At 39.0% G+C, this 23966-nt stretch overlaps 1 protein-coding gene across 5 annotated transcripts in view; it reads right to left on the bottom strand.

Moving 5' to 3' along the window:
* Nucleotides 1-23966, bottom strand: part of STXBP4 (syntaxin binding protein 4) — a 253383-nt gene that overhangs the window by 47197 nt on the left and 182220 nt on the right. For all 5 annotated transcript variants that reach the window (XM_070772475.1, XM_019981250.2, XM_070772477.1 and 2 more), the window contains one exon: nucleotides 1199-1256. In XM_070772475.1, coding sequence (XP_070628576.1) covers nucleotides 1199-1256 — 58 coding nt within the window. The remainder of the gene's footprint in view (nucleotides 1-1198; nucleotides 1257-23966) is intronic.

The raw sequence follows: 23966 nt of genomic DNA, 5'->3' as shown, positions 1-23966 counted from the left end.
CAAAAGAGACACTGATGTATAGAACAGTCTTTTGGACTCTGTGGGAGAGGGAGAGGGTGGGATGATTTGGGAGAATGGCATTGAAATATGTATAATATCATATATGAAACTAGTCGCCAGTCCAGGTTCGATGCACGATACTGGATGCTTGGGGCTGGTGCACTGGGACGACCCAGAGGGAGGGTATGGGGAGGAAGGAGGGAGGAGGGTTCAGGATGGGGAACACATGTATAATTGTGGCAGATTCATTTTGACATATGGCAAAACCAATACAATACTGTAAAGTAAATAAAATAAAATTTAAACAAAAAAAAAGAAAGTCTCTTGAGATCTAAAGAGTCAGTTGGGAGTCCCCTTTGTGTTCTCCTAACTCCAACTCTGACGTGAGAAGAGTTACCCAGAGCACAGTGAAGCATAGCCGGCCAGCAGCTAGAAAACGCATTTCTGTCAAGACTTTAAAAGAAAGGTCTCTATCAGTGACAGTCTAGTACAGCAGAAAGAATCCTGGTGGCAGAAGACTTGGATTCTCTTTTGGTTTGGTGATTTAGTTAGCTGTGGATTTTTGGGCAACTACTCTAGTACTTATTTTCTTCATCTATACATCAAGGATGTTCTGAGAATCCACTGAGATGGGATCTGTTCTTATACCGTCTCATTTATCTGTTCAGTTATATAGTGAATGTTTTTCTTCCCTATTAAGTAAATTCCCTAATATCAGAGAAACAGTCTATATATTTCACTATAGTATGGAATATTGCCTGCCACGCAGCAAATGCTCAAAGAATCTTTGCAGAATGAATGAACTGTGTATACTGTAAAGCATGAAAAATGTTGATTGTTATTAGTATTATTGTTAATAAGTTTTAAGACACAAAACAGATTGTTTCAATAGATATTAACTTTGCATAAATATTAATACTTTTAGCCAGAAATGAATTCAGGTAGTAACATTTAGGTTTAAATGACAGTCTTGTTCCAATTTTTTGATGTTTCCCTTGAATTAATTATTAGGTTTTATCCTCCCTAAATGATATTAACATTTAAATCACATGAGATGAAAATGGTGAAGTTTCATTTCTTGTTACTAATTTTTGTAACCTCCAAGAGGGTTTCTTGGTTTTACTGATTATTCTGCAACTTCCAGGTTCTCTCCAGATGTGAAGAAAAATGCTTACTTGGTTGGGAGGCTTGTACTTACTTGATGAAGTACTTGATTCCATCTGCTGTGTAAGCTGCCTCCCACCCGTAAGGTAGACCTACAGTGAAAGGAAACAAAAAATACATTTAATAAGATGGTAAAGATAACTTTATTTCCTGGGCACAGAATTCCCACTGCTTTACAATTATTTGAGCATGTTTCTTGTATAAAATAATTGTCGAGAAGGAGGAATTAAAACAATTCAGATGAGCTTTCATATTCAGCATCTTAGAACACAATAAATAAGTCTTCAGCTAACAATCTGCTTTAGTTGCATTAAATGGATTATGACTTGTCATTTACATGTGGTGAGCATTTTTGTCAGCAGGATTCACGCCAAAACTTGTGGTGCAGCGGATGGTTTTTGCCTGGAGGTAGAAGGATGGACAAGATGGCCTCTGCTTATCTATTTGGGCTCAAAGTTTCATTAATTGGCTCCCTTTACATTCTTTCGCTCAGTTCTACAGGGAATTGCTATATGAGTGCCAGATCAGCAGGGGTTTGCAAGTAGCTCTTGCAGAAGACAAAATACCTTATGAAGTTTGAAAGCTTAGCAAATTGATTTACCTTGGATTGTGGTATTTTATTTTGTTAAGAATTTTGTGGACTAAACATAAATGGCCAAGTAATTTGCTAAACTTAGCTTCCATTTCTGTAATGGGGTTGAGAATAATTAGTCAGATGTAAAGAAATGCAGGTTGAAGTAAGCAAGCAATTATTTGACCATATTTCTGTAAATGAGTACATTTTTATCCTCATCATGCCAACAGAACAGGTTCAGGTTGAGGTAGCCCCTTCTCTTACATTCCAGTTACGGGTAGGTCGGCCTTCTCGGGTGCCGCCAGTGGTAAAGAATCTGCCTGCCAATATAAAAGGTGCAAGAGACATTTGATCTCTTTCTGGGTCGGGAAGATCCCCAGGAGAAGGAAATGGCAACCCGCTCCAGTATTCTTACCTGGAAAATTCCATGGACACAGGAGCCTGGTGGGCTACAGTCCATGGGGTTGCAAAGGGTTTACTGCTCATACATGGGAGGTACTCCTTTAGAACACAAGGTTTCCATCCCTTGGCTCCACCCGAGTACTATTAAGGGTCGTAATTGGATCAGTCTTTGGTACTGACTTATCAAGTCTCCTTTGAAGTCTCCTCTGCCAAAGAACAGACTCATGGCACAGGTAGCTTACTTCTTTAGAAAGTAATTAAGCTATAACAACAAACCATTGACTTCACTTTCAAAGTCTCACAAGCAGCAGAGCAAAAATCAGGAAGAGCAACTATAAATGAAATAAAATCTTACTCGATCACCATTTACTTTGAATTCTTTGAGAACAGCTCTAAGTATGCTGTTTTTATAACTAAGAAAAACAGAACAAGCTTTATATTTACCTCCAATCTTTTTAACACAAGTTGTATAAAATAAGACCTTGGCCCAAAATTCTATAATTATTTCCTCTGCAGATTAACACAGGCCACCTAGGAGTTTCTTTTACTTCTTAATGAATAAATGTTTCTATTTTAAGCAGAAAATAAGCATTTCTGGGGACTCATCATGAGCAAATGACTGGTTTCTTAAAAGCCCCTGAAGTGACACTGAATACATCTCTGCTAGTATTCATGGCCAGCACATTCAGTCAGACAGGCCGTGATCAACCGCTGTTGCTGCTCCAGTTCATATAGATTTATCTTCTTTACGCTTTCTGCATCTTTTGTTACAGATCACTTCATTCTTCATTGACAAGTCTCTCACTTGAAGGGAAGAATCTGATGACTATACACAAAAACCATGCTTTTATGACAAAAATGTTCAGAAATGCCAGGAATGCTAATCAATAAGGCAAAGACATGCTAAAAGTAGAAAGTCATTCTAATGTGACTAAGATTTTTCTTTAAATGACTTGTCTGTCAAGTGCAGTTACAGTCATATTTCTCATCTTAAATCACAGGTCTTTTTTTTTTTTTTTTTTAAACGAGGAGAAAAAATATGCATACTTTAAAGATAGTATCTTTTAATCCACAGGACCCTTTGAAATTTGAGATTGACACTGGGATACCACATCCCCATGCCATCTAAATAAAGTTTCTGTCTGATTATTTTCTTACAATTATTACAAGAACTATAACTTCACAACAGATTTATTAAAGGTACCAGTTCATATCTATATAAGTCAAAATGATTATCAATGACTGTAGCCATCAAGATATTCTTGTGAATTAAATAGTATTTTAGAATAAATTATCTGTTCTGAAAAAACAGTATTTCCTTTTAGGAAACAGCATAGTTTCTTCTTTTTCATGCAGGTAATACAGTCTGAAAAAACAGACTTGGGTATTAAAGTGATAGCGGCTATATTTCAGTAAGAGTTCATTGATGGAAACCACAATCACTGTCCATTTATAAACCAAAACCCACAATATACTGATAAACCAAATATCCTACTTTATAGAGAAAGGGCACTTTTGATTTCTACAAGCTTGTATAACTATGATGGATTCAATTTTCCCATAGTAAAGGTTTTCATCACTTCATAGTAAGTGATTTGGGTATAAATACAACATATTATCTAGATACTTTTTGATAATTGTTATATTAGCAATAGACCCAAGGCATTAGAATTTTTCTACATTCCCCACATCTTAATACTTGCAAATATATAATGCTCTTATTTTCCTTTTCTTATTTGCTTTAAAACTGTTATGACAACTATTGTTTCTGACTGCAAGTATTTGTTTATGAACCCTCACATAACATTCTTTCCCTCACAGATCATTTGTTCCAGTGTACTCTTCATGAGTACTTTGCCAAAGTGGAGTCTCCTGCAAATTCAACTTAGAGTACCGGCTGTCACCTAACACTCCATGTATCCAAAACCAAACTCCTCACACGTCCATACAAAATAGCTCCCTTCCATTTCCCCAGTCCACTTATGTATTAAAGTTCTCTTTGTCATATTTGGCCCATTCATTAAATATTTATTGATCATTTTTTGTAATTGATTAATTTTATATGTCCAGCATTTTGCTTGGTGTTCGATAGATAATGAATAACAAATAAACTTGGACCCTGGTCTTATGCAACATTAAAAAAGTAATCATAATTAAAGACATCATAAAAAATAAGAATAAGTACTAGGAAAAAAGTATTGAATACTCTGAAAGAGTAATTCATAGCACAGACAAAAGTTAAACTCCTGAATACATAAATAACTTCTACAAATCAGTAAAAGAAATGACAAATAGGAGTCTGTAGAACATGTAGAACATTCAAGACATGAACATACTTAAAATATGAAAATAAGCTTAATTTCACTCTTCACAAGAAAAATACAAATTAAACTATTATGAAAGGCCATATTCATCATGTTAGCGAAGGGTAAAAAGTAGTGTAATAAGACATTGTTTTGAGGGTATGAAAAGGCAATATTCTCATATTGATGGGTGTATAAATATGATCACATATGTATGGGACATGGAGAAGGCAATGGCACCCCACTCCAGTACTCTTGCCTGGAAAATCCCATGGACGGAGGATTCTGGTAGGCTGCAGACCATGGGGTCGTGAAGAGTGGGACACGACTGAGCGACTTCACTTTCACTTTTCCCTTTCATGCATTGGAGAAGGAAACGGCAACCCACTCCAGTGTTCTTGCCTGGAGAATCCCAGGGACGGGGTAGCCTGGTGGGCTGCCGTCTATGGGGTCACACAGAGTTGGACACAACTGAAGCGACTTAGCATGTATGGGAGAATCTTGTCAAGATCTACCTAAACTTTAAATGCCAATAACAATAGTTCACAATAATGGAGTGGCCATATGTTGGACACTTGTTACACATGTACTGACTTGCTCATGTCTCACAACAATTTTAATGGTCCTGTTATTACTCTCATTTTACAAATAAAAAAACAGGCATGGACAGCTTCCATTACCGGCCCAAGGTTACACAGCTGGCAGATAGTAGAGCCCAAACTCTTAACCACTTAGGTTGAAAAATGTTAGCTGCTCAGTTGTGTCTGACTCTTTGTGACCCCATGGACTGTAGCCCATCAGATTCTTCTGTCCACGGGATTCTCCAGGCAAGAATATAGGAGTGGGTTGTCCCTGTGATTAGTGAATTCACATAGTGAATCTAGGGGATCTTCCTGACCCAGGAACTGAAGATGAGTCTCCCGCATTGCAGGCAGATTCTTTACCATCTGAGCCACCAGGGAAACGCCTGAACTGGCTCTATATGATCCGGCAGTTCTTCTAAGAATTTATCTTACAGATAGCCTTTATGTACAAGATAATTAATTATAAAAACAAAAGATTGAAAATCTAAATAACCACCCTTGGGGACTGATTAAAGAGAACATGTCAGGTACGGGGATACTGTCCAGCTGTGAGGAAGAACGAGGAAGTGTTTTATGCACAGTTTGGAGAAAGGGATGAAGGAGGAAGGAAGAATCTCTGGAATTGCTGGAGTCACCCGGGTACAGATGTGGGCAAGAACGCCCTAGGCTGCAGTGTGACAGGAAGTGCAAAGGCTCTGGGAGGGGGAAGAGCTCGGCACACCTGAGGGACTGAGACAGCACTGTTACTGGAGGGTGGTGAGCGAGGGCGAAGGGCAGCGACAGGAGACTGGGTGGGGAGACAGGGTTTGCAGGTCCTGTGAAAACTGAAAGTTTCTTAAAAGGGAAGCAGATCTGCTGCTGCTTAAGATGAGGAAAACTGCGAGAGAATGTTGCTCTGACCTTACACGGGGAGGGCCGCACAGCTCAGAGACTGGCTCCTCACTGAGTGACCCTCAGCTGACCTGGATTCCAAAGGGTGGTAAGCCCCCGTGAGAGAAGACGGGCCATGTGAACTCATTCTCTCTTGGCAGAGCACAGGAAGAAGTGCTGCCATAAAAGGAGGCAAGAAGAAGACAGCTAAAACTGTAATCAACCTGTAAAGCCTGCTTATCGGCTAGCAAGGTAGTTTGGTGTCCCCAGAGCCCTAGATACAAGAGAGCCTGCTTTCTCTCATGAAAAAGACTGAGGGTGGGCAGGAGACCTCAGAGGGTCTCTGGGTGGTGTGGGTGCACACAGGACCCGCACAGGTTCAAGGGCACAGCAGGCGTATCATCCACACCCTGGATTCTCCTCTGACATGAAGTAATAGCGGCTGCAGCTGGAGAAGCAAGGGCCACTCCAGCTCCCACACTATGGACAGGACTTTGTGTGACACAAGGCTGCTCATCTGTTCTTGGGGGCGGGGCAAGGAACTGTCACAGCCCCAGTCCCCCCCAAGGCTGCAGGAAACTGCCTTTGCCCTGGGGGTGGAAACCTGGTGTCTACCCTGCACTGACACTGGTCACCGGAGAGGCAAGGGAAGGAGACCGTCCACATCTGGAGCCCCGCACTGATGCAAATGAAGCACAGTCTGACCTCCACAAGGTGGGGGCAGGAAGCCCACCTGAGCACTCAGCAGCTCGCTAACAGGGACGGGAAGGCTGAGAAAGTCCTGCCCCTGAGACTCGGGCATAGAGCCTGCCTAAAACCCAGAGACTGCAGTAGGAAAGCCAAGAGCCCCTCCTACAGCCTCCATTCCCTCCATCCACCGCTCACCTGGCACCAACTGGCACCGAACTGCCTGCTCTGGGGGAAGGCGAGAGAGCAGACAGGAAATATGTGCTGAGTTGGCAACAGGTATACTGAGGGCCCCCACCCCCAGCACCCAGCCCTCACTGAAGCACAGGAGGACAGCAGACAGGCACTGGAGGAATGAGAAGCCTGCGGCAAGCTTCGCACAAGCCTGGAAATAAAACGCAAAACCAGCCTGCCTACAAATGAGGGTGAATAACCGTCCCCACACTAAAGGCCTGACACAGAAGACAGACCCATATCTGAGTTTAAATAACACTTGCCTCAGTCCCTATAGTTTTATACCTTCAGTGAATGACAATCAAAATTATGAGACACAGAAAAGCAAGAGGAAATAAAAAGATCCATTGCCAAAAGATAAAATCACAAACAGAACCAGATCCAGAGACAATGCTGAGCTTTAAGGTAACTACCCACTAAAAGATCTAGTGGAATATAGTGAATTATGGTTGTGTGACTGCAGGGTTGCTCATTACATGGGTATTACATGGGTATATTATGCAGAAGGTAGAGACTGAGCTTGTTGAGGCCCAGAGTCTTGTTAAATGATGGGATGGAAGGAGAGAGCACCAGGTGAGCTGAGGGAATGTGTAAGAATGATTGGAATAATGGGCCCCAGACTTTAAGCTGAATAAGAAGATGAGAACAACAGTGGAAGCTGAAGGACAGAGAAAGCAGATCTCACTGAAGATAGTAAACCATGTTTTGAGTGGAAAGCTGGGAGGTTTGAGTTGGAGAGTCAGGAGTCTGAACCACTGTCGGTTGGTGCCAAGGACTGTGGTGGGAATGGAAAACCACAGTAATCCGGGCAAAAATGGGCACTGGACAAAATGAACTGGGCGGTAAACGTGGTGGACTCACACAGATGATGGCGGGAGCTGGGACGGGGAAAATGACGGAGAATGAGAACTCTAAAATACAACAAAGACAACGGCATCGGTCTCGGAGAGCTCAAAAAAAAAAAACAAAAACAAAAACAAACCAACCAAATCTATCTGAAAAAACATTTGCTAGTGTAATTGTTATAAAAACTCAAACACATTTGACTTTTAGCATCTGATATCTTGAGAAAGGGCTTCCCATAAGGCACTAGTGGTAAAGAACCTGGCTGCCAATGAAGGAGACGTGAGACCTGGGTTCGATCCCTGGGTCAGGAAGATACCCTGGAGGAGGGCACGGCAGCCCCCTCTAGTGTTCTTGCCTGGAGAATCCCATGGCAGGCTACAGTCCATAGGGTTGCAAAGAGTTGGACATGATTGAAGTGACTTAGCACGCACGCACCATCTTGAGAAAAAGAGAAAGGAGAGGGAAAAAAGTCGGGGAAAGGTGGCTATGAGAAAAAAGAGAGAGAATCTCTAACTCACAATTAATGAAGCTTCACTAAAGAATGTAATATTCATCACATAGTGAAATTTTTTTTGCAGTCACAAAATCTGAATCTATATGTAATATTCCTCAACTATAAACGGAAAAACCACTGGAAAGTAATAATCTTGTGGAGTCTGTATGACAGTGAGAGTAGCAGTCATCTTGCCTAGCTGACAGGGTTATCATGAGGCTCTTATCAAAGAATACATAACTATGCAATGATATACAAAAGGAGACTGCTATTACTCAGAGTAAGAAAAATAATAGCTCTGTCTTCATCTTTTATGGTTCTACAGACATAGAGTATTCTGGACATTTAATACAGGAAAGGTGTTTATCTACAGGGGAAATCTCTACTAATATGCTGCGATATTTTTTTACAATCTTCTCTTAATACAGGAAATCATATCATCTCTATTTCACTCATGCTAACATTTAGTAAAAGAATAACAGAAACCGGTGGGACAATCTGACACTCACTGCGTGGTGTGATGATAAATGTACAACAATGAGATTTTGGGGGCAGAAGGATCCCTAATTTATAGTATTTACTGATTTCTGTGGTGTAAATACTCCTATGAATGACTGATTTCAAGCTACTTATGTGATGTCAATGAACTACAGAGTTGGGAAGAAATGAGTAGTAGTACCCTACAATGTAGATTTCCCAGACATAAGAGATATAAATAACTTCAATGACAAAGATAAGAAAAATAATTAGGAAGTGGTAAGTTTTGAGTATTTATTTTTCTTTTTTAAAAAATATTTAAATTGAAATTTTAACGTAATTTTTAATTGTTAACAATGGTTATGTTTCACAATTAGCTCACAAAATTCTTACAAGCTGGTTCTAGCCAGCTCCAGTTTAACCACTGTGGAACCCATCTCTTATCTCCCTGGTCCTAAGAGAAAATTCCAAAATTCAAATAGAATAGATGGAAAATACTGTTTTGTCCAAAAGATGATTACATGAAACCAATCAGTCTCTAATAATGTGGAGAATCACTATCCTAACAATAAACTATGTATTTATCAGATGTTTTATAAATTTATAAAAATATTTTATAAATATTAACTCAGTTTATTCTAACAATCAGTTGAGATAGGTGCTATTATTGACCTCATCTTACTGAGAAGAAACTGAAGGAATAAAGAGGTTTAAGAACTTGCCCCTTGTCATACTGTTAAAAATGGTACGGTCACAATTTGAATCCAAGCAAAGTGGTGCTAGCCTATACTTTTAACTATTGTCATACTGCTTCCATTTCCTTAACTTTGTTAGCATTGCTAACAATCAATATTTTTAAATGGTCCAAAAATATTTTGATTAATTTTTTGAAGAACTAAAAAAAAAAAACAAAAAAAAAAACCCCAAAACTCTCAACACCTCAAATTCTGCATTATTACCTAGAAAAACGCTCTTTTGAAAGAAACTGAAATAATTTTTAGGCTCGAACACAAAGCAGTCTATTTTAGAGAAATTCTAATGTTAAGATTTAGGATTGTACACGTTAATTTGTAGGTATGACCGGCAGTGCCAATTTTAAAAGAAGTATTGCTAATTTTCCTATGAAAAAGGAATCTATTATACTGAGAGATGGTTGTAACCTATAAATAACCAAATAATATAGTATTTTAAGTATAAAAACTTTCTAAGGAAATAATTTATTAAAAAACTATATAGATTTCCTGAATTGTGCTTTAAACACTCCTTAACATTAGACTGGCATAAACTATTTTCACAGACAATTTTGGATTTGTGACCTGATTTTTTACACATGGTCACATACATCGTCAGAAAGCGAAGAGGAACTAAAGAGCCAAAGCTATGGTTTTTCCAGTAGTTATGTACAAATGTGAGAGCTGAACCATAAAGAAGGCTGAGCACCAAAGAATTGATGCTTGTGAAATGTGATGCTGGAGAAAAATCTTGAGAGTCCCCTGGACAGCAAGCAGCTCAAACCAATCAATCCTTTGGCCCCCTGATGTGAAGAGCCGACTCATTGGAAAAGACCCTGATTCTGGGAAAAATTGAGGGCAGGAGGAGAAGTGTGGGTGACAGAGGATGAGATGGGTGGATGGCATCATCAACTCAATGGACATGAGTTTGAGAGCAAACTCCAGGAGACAGTGAAGGACAGGGAAGCCTGGCGTTGTTGCAGTCCATGGAGTCACAAAAAGTTGGACAAGACTTAGCAACTGAATAACAACAACACACATTATCATTTAAACAAACAAAAAAGCAAATGACTATATAATATAGGAAGATTTTATGTTTTTATATTTGTATGTCTCAAATTCAGGAGTTTAAATGTTAACATAATTAGACAAGTTTTTTCCAATTAGAGGTTACTCACTGAGCAGGTTAAAAGCTATAATATATTAAAGGAACAAAACGGTAAAAATATTCCTAGAAGTCATCTGGTGGTTCATAGTCCTCTTTATCTTGTCACTCTTTCTGGGCAACTACTACCCTAATACCCACGTAGGAAGATGGAAAAAGCTAACATTTATTTTCTACATTTTTTTCCCCAACAGATGAAAAAAAGGCAGTTATTTTTACAGTTAAAACCATGGGGTGATTTTCCTGAACTCTGATATGCAGACATTCGAGAAGCCAGCTGAAATGTTCTTTCCTATGTGGCTAGCTTTCATCCCATGACCCAGACTGAAGACGAGAATGTGGGATTTCACTGGGTATTGTCTCTGGGCATTCAGACAATGCTGGGGGAATGATCTGGTTTAGGTTTGTTTGGCTTAAAATCAATAACATAGAGTAGACTTCATTTTGTGCACTAATAGAACTTGGCATAAAACATACTGAAATTTTCTTCACTAGAGATCTCTCTGCATAATCAAGCCTAAATGTGTGTGTGTTCCTAATTACTTTTAAGTGTACAAAGATAAACAGGATTTCTTTAAAGCACTACCACTGTTACAATAATAAAGGTATTAAGAGGTCAGTGGCTGCTGAACATGAATTAATCCACATATCAGAGGAGAAAATGAACTGCATCTTCTCCTTTCTTCTCCATTCAGCAAGACTAAATTCAGTAACTAAGAGGGGCAAAGCTGCTGTCAAGTAAGCTTGACTACCTCTGGTTAATGACAACATATTATCAGCAATATGTTAGGTAGTCTGAACTGGACACTATTATTTGTCTGCAACTAACAGTCAGCCAACTTTTTTTTTCTTTTAAGCCAACTTTTTCACTCTCCTCTTTCACTTTCTTCAAGAGGCTTTTTAGTTCCTCTTCACTTTCTGCCATTAAGGGTGGTGTCATCTGCATATCTGAGGTTATTGATATTTCTCCCGGCAATCTTGATTCCAGCTTGTGCTTCTTCCAGCCCAGAGTTTCTCATGATGTACTCTGCATAGAAGTTAAATAAGCAGGGTGACAATATACAGCCTTGATGTACTCCTTTACCTATTTGGAACCAGTCTGTTGTTCCATGTCCAGTTCTAACTGTTGCTTCCTGACCTGCATATAGGTTTCTCAAGAGGCAGGTAAGGTGGTCGGGTATTGCCATCTCTTTCAAAATTTTCCACAGTTTATTGTGATCTACACAGTCAAAGCCTTTGGCATAGTCAATAGCAGAAATAGATGTTTTTCTGGAACTCTCTTGCTTTTTCGACGATCCAGTGGATGTTGGCAATTTGATCTCTGGTTCCTCTGCCTTTTCTAAAACCAGCTTGAACATCTGGAAGTTCACGGTTCACATATTACTGAAGCCTGGCTTGGAGAATTTTGAGCATTACTTTAGTGTGTGAGATGAGTGCAATTGTGCAGTAGTTCAAGCATTCTTTGGCACTGCGTTTCTTTGGGATTGGACTGAAAACTGACCTTTTCAAGTCCTGTGGCCACTGCTCAGTTTTCCAAATGTACTGGCATATTGAGTGCAGCACTTTCACAGCATCATCTTTCAGGATTTGAAATAGCTCAACTGGAATTCCATCACCTCCACTAGCTTTGTTCGTAGTCTAGTCAAGGCTATGGTTTTTCCAGTGGTCAGGTATGAATGTGAGAGTTGGACTCTGAAGAAAGCTGAGTGCCGAAGAATTGATGCTTTTGAACTGTGGTATTGGAGAAGACTCTTTAGAGTCCCTTGGACTGCAAGGAGATCCAACCAGTCCATTCTAAAGGAGATCAGCCACAGGGTGTTCTTTGGAAGGAATGATGCTAAAGCTGAAAGTCCAGTACTTTGGTCACTTCATGCAAAGAGTTGACTCATTGGAAAAGACTCTGATGCTGGGAGGGATTGGGGGCAGGAGGAGAAGGGGACAACAGAGGATGAGTTGGCTGGATGGCATCACTGACTTGATGGACATGAGTCTGAGTAAACTCTGGGAGTTGGTGATGGACAGGGAGGCCTGGTGTGCTGTGATTCATGGGGTCGCAAAGAGTCAGACACAACTGAGTGACTGAACTGAATTGAACTGAACAGTCAGCCTCTTGAAAAACGTGTATGCAGGTCAGGAAGCAACAGTTAGAACTGGACATGGAACAATAGACTGGTTCCAAATAGGAAAAGGAGTACATCAAGGCTGTATATTGTCACCCTGCTTATTTAACTTCTATGCAGAGTACATCATGAGAAACGCTGGGCTGGAAGAAGCACAAGCTGGAACCAAGATGGCCAGGAGAAATATTAATAACCTCAGATATGCAGATGACACCACCTTTATGGCAGAAAGTGAAGAGGAACTAAAAAGCCTCTTGATGAAAGTGAAAGAAGAGAGTGAGAAAGTTGGCTTAAAGGTCAACATTCAGAAAACTAAGATCATGGCATCTGGTCCCATCACTTCATGGCAAATAGATGGGGACACAGTGGCAGACTTTATTTTTTTCAGCTCCAAAATCACTGCAGATGGTGACTGCAGCCATGAAACTAAAAGACGCTTACTCCTTGGAAGGAAAGTTATGACCAACCTAGACAGCATATTCAAAAGCAGAGACATTACTTTGCCAACAAAGGTCCATCTAGTCAAGGCTATGGTTTTTCCTGTGGTCATGTATGGATGTGAGAGTTGGACTGTGAAGAAAGCTGAGAGCCGAAGAATTGATGCTTTTGAACTGTGGTGTTGGAGAAGACTCTTGAGAGTCCCTTGGACTGCAAGGAGGTCCAACCAGTCCATTCTAAAGGAGATCAGTCCTGGGTGTTCTTTGGAAGGAATGATGCTAAAGCTGAAACTTCAGTACTTTGGCTACCTCATGCGAAGAGTCGACTCATTGGAAATGACTCTGATGTTGGGAGCAATTGGGGGCAGGAGGAGAAGGAGACGACAGAGGATGAGATGGCTGGATGGCATCACCGACTCGATGGATGTGAGTTTGAGTGAACTCCAGGAGTTGGTGATGGACAGGGAGGCCTGGCATACTGGGATTCACGGAGTCGCAAAGAGTTGGTCACGACTGAGTGACTGAACTGAACAGTCAACTGAGAGTAATAGGTAGACAAACTTGATTTAGGAAAATAGAAACATAAAAAGGGAGAGGGAGAGAAAACATAAAAGGGTACTCCTTAAATTTAGGCACAGTAAACTTGGGCATCACTGACTTGATGGATGTGAGTTTGAGTGAACTCCAGGAGTTGGTGATGGACTGGGAGGCCTGGCGTGCTGCAATTCATGGGATCGAAAAGAGTCGGACACGACTGAGCGACTGAACTGAACTGAACTGAAACTTGGGCAGAAAAAGTGAGCTTAGAGACAGTGGACTGAAATTTCTAGATTCCGTCTCTCAATCTGATTTGGAATCTCACCAAACTCTCCCTGGTCAAAATCTCCTCATGCTTGTCCAGCAGGGTAATCTCCCGAACATTCTCAGCAGTACCTCAGGCTCTTTACCTACCTAGGCCCTGGATCTCTTAGAAACTTCACTCAACACTTTTTCTACTCACATTTGTTTAGTGACCGCTATCCAAGGACTGGTAAATGGTGACCAGATTCAGAACAGCCCGGGCACTCAAGAAATACTGTTGACTGACTGCAGAAATTTGACTCCTATGAAGGCTGATGTTTCGGGGAATCCAGCACATATTTGAAATTTTATTGTTGTTATTAAGGCCTTTGTACTCACCAGGGGATTTTCATACAAATATTTGCACAACTGTTGCTTGTGGATTTTGACAACAGGATAGTAGAGGACCAACAGACATGCAGTTTTAGAAACACTATCACAGAGCAGATGAAATTAAATCAAGATCATTTATGTTTCTACCCAGAGGGCAAATAATGGAACTCTAAGCATCACTAGTACCTAATCATGTAGCATTTTGCTGTTAACATCCTTGTCTTTAAATTTTTAAAAAATGTGATTATTTGAAAATCTATTAAAGGATTTCACATTACTTTCAAATAAATTTTTTAAAAATCATAAAAACAAAACCTCTTTTAGAGGTTTGCACGTGTGTGTGCATATGTGTTAAATCTTGTGTCAGTTGTGTCTGACTCTTTGTGACACTATGGACTGTAGCCTGCCAGGCTCCTCTGTCCATGGGATTCTCCATGCAAGAATACTGGAGTGGGCTGCCATGCCCTCCTCCAGGGATCTTCCCAATCCAAGGAGCAAACCGCGCCTCTTATGTCTCTTGAACCGGCAGGCAGGTTCTTTCCCACTAGTGCCACCTGGGAAGTCCCTCTTTGGGTATTCACCTTTAAAAAGATTTGTTACATTTTTATCAAATATATTTTTAAAAAGATGCAAAGACAAGCAATAAAAGCACTTTAGCAGAGCAGATAAAATTTTCAAGCAATAGCTTTCATGCAGTCAGATAAACTCAAGACTGATTACATTAAGGAATTATAAACTCAGAACATGTGTACACCCGTGGTGGATGCATGTTGATGTATGGCAAAACCAATACAATATTGTAAAGTAAAAAAAAAAAAAAAAAAAAAAAATAATAATAAAAAATTAAAAAAAAAGAGTTATAAACGCAAATAAAAGAACTTTGCGTTTTCTCCTCTTCAAAGAATATTAGTGCTCACAGAATAGTTGACTACCACTTACAAAAGTAAAATATCTGTAGTGTGGCATTTAAAATCTTTTCAAAACACATATCCACAGAAAGATATACTTGAATCTTCACTGAAGCTTTATTCATAATAGCCCCAGATGAAAAGAATTCAAATGCCCATCAAGTGGTGACTGGATAAATTGTGGAATATCAATCAATCAATACTGCTGAACAACACTGATACAATTGATGCACACACCATAGATGAATCTCAAAAGCACTGTACTAAGTGGAAGATGCTACATACTTTTATATGAAATTTTCGAAAAGGCAAAACTGTAGTGACAGAAGGCAGATCAGTGGCTGCCCGGCTCCAGGGCTAACGGACTGACCACACAGGGGCACGTGAACAAGTTCTGCGCTGATGGAAATGTTCTTTAACGTGATTATGGTGGCATTATGTAACTATATATTTATCAAAACTCAGTGAATTGCACACTTATTATTATATATAAATTATTCCTTTTAAATGAAAAATAACAGGGAACTTTCCTTAAGACAGCAATATAAACAACCTCATTAAAAAAAACACTTTTTAAATATAGCTTCAATCTTTTTTCACTTTCATGTCCTAGTACTCTTACTTATTGTCCAGTCTCCTACAAGTATTGACGTCTTCCTTTCTATGGTTCTTCAGATACTGTTCTTTCTACCTGGAATGCTCACCACTGTGGAATATATTCACTCAATGACCACTTTTGAATGAACTTCAAAGACAACAGTCATATACCAGAGTGTCTTTGTCAGGATGTAGGCAAGTCTCTGATTTAGGGACTTTTTCAGTTGGGGAGTGTATCTAGAATTTTTCCTTTGATATGTAATTTACATACAATAAAATGCACAAACCTTAACTGTACATTCACTGATTTTTGACAAAGGCTTACACCTGTGTAATTCAAAACACCATCAATATATGAAATACTACCATCACCCCAGAAGGATACCATTTCTGATGATTTCTACCACCATTCCCCAGACTACCATAATTTTTAGAAACATTATGCTTTTTACTTTTAGAAATTCCATTTAGTTTAATAAAGGATTTCTATTTATCTGCTGAGATAGCCTATCTTTGCATTCATTGTGAATATATTTTCCTTTACTTCATTGAATATAGTTTTAAAAAGCACTTTTATATCCTTTTCCAGCACCTGGATCCTTTGGGAGTCAGTCTCTGTTCTTTGTCCTTTTGCTTAAGAATGTCATACTTTCCTGTTTGTTTTTACATTGAGTAATTGTGTTTTACATTCTGGACATTATGAATGTTATATGGTAGAAACTCTGAGTTCCATTATAATTACTCTGAAGAGTGTTGGTATTTTCAGTTTTCCAGGAGATTTACTTGGTCAGACTCAAGCTATAGGCTCTATCTACCTCTTGGGCAATGACTGAAATCTCAGTTCAGTTTTCTATACCCCCTTGGCTGGGCTGTTGCAATCTTCTCTGAGCTTGGTTGGGGTCAGTCACAGAGTCGAGTGGAATTTATACACAGAATTTGGGGGCCCTGTATTTGGCTGTCTCCTCTCTAGACTTTTCTTCCCTCACTTTCCATCAGTAAAGTTTGCCTCAAACTTCATATTCTAGTTTTATGTCATAGAGACTTCAGGTTATCAGAGTTTTACTGCCCCATGGGTCCTGTTAGGTCTTGGAGTAGAGTGAGGCAAGCAAGGTGTCCATGGTTCAAAATTTAAGAAGGTGCTTACCCTCAGGCTATTCATGTAAGTGAAGAGTCAGCACCCAAGAGTGAGTGCTCCCTTTAACAGGGTTCTGCTTGCCTCACTCTAGTCCCAGCCCTGGGTCCTGCCCTCAGTCTGCAAGTGGAACAAACAAGAAACGTATCCCCAGTTTGTTCTTTCTTCCACTTTTTGACTATTGTCCAGAATCTGCCTGATTTTACTCTCTAGAGGCTTCCAGTGGTTGTTTTTCTGTTTTTCCCAGGGTTTATAATTGAGTTTTGAAAGACAGTCTGTCAGGAGATTATTCAGTCATACTGAAAGTGGAACTCTCAGAATCAAAGAGTTTTTGAGTAGAAAGAGATTTTAGAAATTCTTGATTCAGTTGTCTAATGCTATAAATTGGAGACTGATGCCAAAATAGGTTAAGAAGCTTTATCATAGAGTCAATTATATGGAAGGTCAGTAATTTAACTTCTGATCTAGACATCATCCAATATGCTACTCTGTAATAATGCAACTTCTGTGCAGAGCAAAAAATGTACTCAGACTTCTCTTTCAAATGTAAACAGTATATTAATTCTCAATTATTAACTACTGCCTGCTTAACAGTTTTGCTGTTGTTATGGACTGAGTGTGTGTGTTCCTGCAAAATTCATATGTTGAAGCCCCAACCCCCAGTGTGGTTGTGTATAGCAGTGGGGGCATCTAAGAAAGTAATTAATGACAAACGGTGTCATAGAGGTGGGGCTTTGATCTGATAAAACTACTGTCTTACAAAAAGAGATTCTGACCCCTCTCTCCCTACTCATGTGTGAATAAAGAAGAGATCATGTGAGCACACAGAAAGATGGTAGCTGCCTACAAGTCAAAAGAAGAGGCCTCAGAATAAAACCTATGTTCCCGGGACCTTGACCTTGGACTTTGTAGCCTCCAGAACTGTGAGAAAAACGTTTCTGTTGTTACTCAGTCTGTAGTATTTTGTCATGGCAGCCTGAGTTAGCTAATACAGTTATAAAAATGGATCCAAATTTTGCACACTGGTAAATCAGTTTACTTGACAGAAATTAGATTGACCACACTGAGGTAAATCCATACTCTTCTTTAAAAGATTTTGAATTATTTAAAAGTAAAATCTGCTAATCAGTACAATAAAAATAAATTTCTTTTGAGTGCTAAACCCATCACTTTAGGTAAATCTTCTGTGAGATGGGAGGGCAAAAAGTGTTTCTAAGACAATTTATCCTATTGTTTTTCCTAGCTTCTTTTTAAGTGCATCTATATCTATCTATTAAAATGAATCAGAGTCTATTCTGAAAATGCCTTATAGAGTCATATTTTCTAAAACAGCAGGTAAACAGGTGTCATGTAAAATGTAAGGCCTGAACACATATTCCTTATTTGCATTTTTCAATCGAACAGAACTTAATAAGGATCATCAGTATCAAAAGAAGCTAAGAAATATGAGAATTGTCTCTCATTTGATCAGGGATGATGATAATTTCTGATAATTCAGTATAAAAACACCTGCAATTATAAACAGTCAATTTTTATTTCTATATATTGATTTGGTTTGACTGATATAGACAACCATACCCAGTAAATCAGATGTCAATTCTGCAAATTTCCCCTTAGCTTTATACCAACATATCCAGCTTTAGGCCCCCAAGCATTTCTTTCCCCTTCATTTAACTATACTAAATTACTGAACAAAAAGAAAAGCTGTTATATTTGGGGATCCTGATAACAAAAGTGCTTAGGTTGGAGACGTGCCAAATACTATGTTGGAATCTGGGGTTTTAGGACTGGAGCTTCAGCAAACCTTTCTAAAATTATGTATCTGTTTTAATTAATAACAGAAAAGAAGATGGATAACAAACTTAAGGAATTAAAAACTCTCAAATTTGAATGAAAAAAGGAGGAACTAGTGAAATCTTTCAAAGAGATTTTCTAATTAAGAAAATTTATTTTCCCACTTTCATTTACACTTTGATTTGACATAATGATCTTTAATGATGTATTTTAATGATTGTTTGTAATACCTTTAACTAAAAATGTTAAATATTTATAACAAAAACAAGTACTTCAAAAGTGTTTAAATGTTGCTTCTACTTTAGGCAATCTCCTCCTAATCTTAATATTTTAATTTCCTTAGAAAGTCATACACCAACACATACATCTAAATATGTGAATTTACAATCTAGAGAGAAATTTCTGACCAGCTCATGTTTTCATACATTCAAAGTAGACAGAATTTAAATTAACCACCTTCTATTAATTATACAAGTAGCTTCATGGAGTTTAATTCTATTTTCATTTTTAAAGAGTCTTTCATAAAAAAAAAAATGCCAAAATGTTCCAACCACTCTCAATGTTTTGCTTTTCCTCAATACATGTCATGCTCTTTCAACTCCTCACTGCATGTGCACAGGCTATTAACTCTGTCTAAAATTACTAACATTTTCCTTTCTTTTCTGCCTTGTAAACTTCTGCTCATCAAGCTGGAACCAACTTAAAGGGTACTTCCTCTGTGCATCCTCCCCTAATTTCCTTGGCAGGATTCATTTCTCCCTCTTCTGTGGTACTTCCGTGGTTTGTACTAGTTTCTGTCATAGCACATATCACTCTTTCATGGCAAACATGAGTTCCTTGAGTTTTAAATCTTTGTATCACTTTCTGGCACACAGTATAGTCTTTGGTGCACGGTGAATGTTCAACAATATTTTGTTGAGTATGCACATCCCAAGAAGTAAGATTATCTTCAGATTTGTAAAAGCAAGATTGCCTGAAGCGATTCAGGAAAAGAGGTGCACATTAGTAGGAGCGCTTTCAGCTGAAAGTGACAGACCAGCCAACGACAGGGGCAAACAAGCGGGAGTTAAGCAGCCCAGAGTGTGCCCAGTAATAGCATCAAGGCCTCGGGTTCTACATTTCTACCCCAGTGCAAGCTTGTAGGTGCAGGGCCTCCAAAGCTATAGACGTATCTATACTGAAGACAGGAAGAAAGGAAAAAAAGTGGTCTGAGCTCCATCTGTCCTTATTCGGAAGTTCCTAAGCAGATTTTCGTTCATATGTCATTGGCCAGGAATGGGCTACCCTGAGGAGCAGGAGGTTCAGAAAGCAAGTACCTGGCTTTACAGTTTCTGCTGTGACACACCTGGTAGGACAATCAGTCTGCCACAGATGACAAAACAAAAACAACAAGAGGGTGGATTAAGGTTAGGCAAGAGAGCAAGGCCTGTCAGACTGAGTGTGCCCGAGCCCGTGGGGACCTTAGGGTATCAGCGCAAATGGTTAATAAGTCATGTTGCAATATTTTCTCAAGACTGTGTTGCTTATAGTAGAGAAATAATGAGATATCTGTTTCAACCTTGTATCTCAAAGTTTTTCAGTGCTGTTAAATTATGACAGTTTTTCTTTTATCTTCCAGTCACTACAATACCCTTTTGGTTCCATTGCTGTCATTCAAAATTTCTCAGAGCCAAATTTTAAGTGTTTCATTCCTTGTAAATGCTTGCCTGATTTTAAAACAATTTCTCTCATTGTTCTTTTGAGCTACTGGCACTTTATACCATTCATAAAATAGTTAATATGAAGATATTTAGCATTATGATAATTTGCATAGTTATTTTGCTCCCCTTCTTCCATATACTGCTAGCTCCTTGAGGGGACTGAGTCCTACTAAAACATATTTGGTTCCAAAAAATTTACTTTCTGAGTTGAATATTTAATTCATTTCCTTTCATTTGCTTAGTCAGACGCTTAGTGTTGGTGTGAAGGAAATGGAAGGCAAGACTAACCTGAATAAGAACAAGGCCCCTTCTAGCCTATGGTGACATTAAAAAGAACAAAGGAAAAAAAGGTCCCATTATGGGTTGGAAATGTGCCAGTGCTAGAAAACAGCACCTCCTCTGAGTTGATGCAACTCAGGTGTGGGTCTTGGAAGGCTGGCGGCCTTGTGAAAATCATAAAATGGCACTTCTTCCTCTAGGATATGTAGTGCTCTACCTCAAAAATCAGGTGGGCAAACACAGCAAGGATCGTATCTCAGCCCCCCGGAACCCCTTGATCTTTGCTGACTGCACAAAATGCTCATGTTCTGTGGCAGACATACAGAGGGGTTTCAGCAGTTTCATTTTCATCTAATATATCTACAAGTTTTATACGATTTCTCCAGGCTCTGTAGTGATGGGAAACACAGGATAGGTCTGATTGTCCAAAGATCTTCTTCAGAATTGAGCCCAAGTTCGTCTTCTTGTTGTGCTTCAATCTGATAGCCCAAAGACTTAACTTCTGATGCTATATAATACTCACATCTCAAAGCACCGTGCATGTCTCTGGAAGGAAGCTACTTGGTCAGCAACACAAAACTAACAGAATGATGTCTAACTATTTACAGCTAGGGATCACAGACATTGTACTTATTAGACATCTGTGCATATGTACAAAAAAACAGTATTTAAAAATCCAATAAATCAAATCTACTTTAAGGATATAATTTATGGAGACTTGCCTGATGGTCTAGTCGTTAAGAATCTGCATTGCAATTTAGGGGACACAGGTTTGATTCCTGGTTGAGGAACTAAGATACCACAGGCCATGTAGCAACTAAGCCTACACATTGCAAATACTGAAGTCCACGTACTCGGGAGCCCACCTGCCACAACTAGAGTTTGTGCTGCAAGCAAAGATTCTGTGTGACCCAATGAAGATCCCGCATGTTGCAACCAAGACCCAACGCAGCCAACTAAGTCAATAAATATTTATCAAAGTAAAACCTAATTTTAAATTCTGGGAGTCTTCATCTCTATTTCCCCCCCTGGATCACTGTCCTTTATTATACTCTATTTTATTACCTCCTCAGTTTAACCACTTGCCATCCCACACTGTTCACAATTTGACTATTAAATATGGAATTTTAATTTGAAAATATTATTCAGTTCAGTTCAGTTCAGTCACTCAGTCATGTCCGACTCTTTGTGACCCCATGAATCGCAGCACGCCAGGCCTCCCTGTCCATCACAAACTCCCAGAGTTTACTCAAACTCATGTACATCGAGTTGGTGATGCCATCCAGCCATCTCGTCCTCTGTCATCCCCTTCTCCTCCTGCCCCCAATCCCTCCCAGCATCAGAGTCTTTTCCAATGAGTCAACTCTGCATGAGGTGGCCAAAGTACTGGAGTTTCAGCTTTAGCATCAGTCCTTCCAAAGAACACCCAGGACCCATCTCCTTTAGGATGGACTGGTTGGACCCCCTTGCAGTCCAAGGGACTCTCAAGAGTCTTCTCCAGCACCACAGTTCAAAAGCACCAATTCTTCGGCGCTCAGCTTTCTTCACAGTCCAACTCTCACATCCATACATGACCACTGGAAAAACCATAGCCTTGACTAGACGCACCTCTGTTGGCAAAGTAATGTCTCTGCTTTTGAATATGCTATCTTGATTGGTCATAACTTTCCTTCCAAGGAGTAAGCGTCTTTTAGTTTCATGGCTGCAATCACCATCTGCAGTGATTTTGGAGCCCAAAGAAATAAAGTCTGACACTGTTTCCACTGTGTCCCCATCTCTTTGCCATGAAGTGATGGAACCAGATGCCATGATCTTAGTTTTCTGAATGTTGAGCTTTAGGCCAACTTTTTCACTCTCCTCTTTCACTTTCATCAAGAGGCTTCTGAGTTCCTCTTCACTTTCTGTCATAAGGGTGGTGTCATCTGCATATCTGAGGTTATTGATATTTGTCCCAGAAATCTTGATTCCAGCTTGTGCTTCTTCCAGCCCAGAGTTTCTCGTGATGTACTCTGCATAGAAGTTAAATAAGCAGGGTGACAATATACAGCCTTGACGTACTCCTTTTCCTATTTGGAACCAGTCTGTTGTTCCATGTCCAGTTCTAACTGTTGCTTCCTGACCTGCATATAGGTTTCTCAAGAGGCAGGTCAGGTGATCCGGTATTCCCATCTCTTTCAGAATTTTCCACAGTTTATTGTGATCCACATAGTCAAGGGCTTTGGCATAGTCAATAAAGGAACTATTATTACTGATAATTAAAGACTTGCAGCTAAATTTATAGAACAGTAGGAACTGATATTTAACATGTAGCAATATTAAAAATTATTATTCCTTGTGTCTTCTAAGTAAGGTTTGGAACTAATTGTAAAGAGAATTTAAGAAAACAAGAGTTGAACCTTTATAATTTATATCATTTTCTACTTGAGAAGTATACTTTATTAATCTTAACTGATGTTATATTTGAGAATAAAAGTGAGGTAACAATGTTGATTTAAATTTATACGTAATTGTATTCTGAAAAGTTACCAATATGATTATTATATGGTCTTTCCTGATGGCTCAGATGCTAAAGAATCTGCTTGCAATGTGGGAGACCCACGTTTGATCCCTGGGTTGGGCAGATCCCCTGGAGAAGGAATGGCTCCAGTATTCTTGCCTGGAGAATTCAATGGACAGAGGAGCCTGGTGGGCTACAGTCCATGGGGTCATAAAGATACAACTGAGTGACTAATATTTTCATTTTTGCTTATTATTATTATAGCAAAGAAACAAAGGCTGAGTGTAAAAACACAATATGCTTAGAAAAACACATATGGTTAGAAAATTCAACACATTCAAAGAGTCATTTTCCTTGTTTGAAATATCCAAATAGCAAAATCATGAAAGAAAAGGAGTAAACTTTTATTGTAAGGTTCCATTTATTCAATGATAAGTTTGTTAATGCATTTTGGTAATGGACTTAGGCTGAGTTAAAGTTTACCTTTGTATTGGCTACAGAAGAAGACTAACCATAGGTTAGTTAAAGTATCATATATATATGTGGATATATTATTTTATATTTATATATTTTATTTTAAATAAAAACATATAAATAACACATTCAATTGCCAATCTTTATTAGGTTAGTCTTTTCTTTATTGATCACTCCTTTGATAGGGGTCTGTGTTGTTTTTCTTGTAGAAACCACACTCAAAATGCATCAGCTATCATTTCCAGTTTCAGGTTCTTTAAAGTAGATTGAGAATTAAGAACAGTTGTGAAACAACTGAAGAGCAAAAGAATCCTTCTAGACTTTT

The sequence above is a fragment of the Bos indicus genome, chromosome 19, assembly GCF_029378745.1.
Source record: "Bos indicus isolate NIAB-ARS_2022 breed Sahiwal x Tharparkar chromosome 19, NIAB-ARS_B.indTharparkar_mat_pri_1.0, whole genome shotgun sequence".
Classification (NCBI taxonomy): Eukaryota; Metazoa; Chordata; class Mammalia; order Artiodactyla; family Bovidae; genus Bos; species Bos indicus.
Note: the sequence above shows the minus strand (reverse complement) of the source record. Positions and strands in the feature narration are given on the sequence as shown.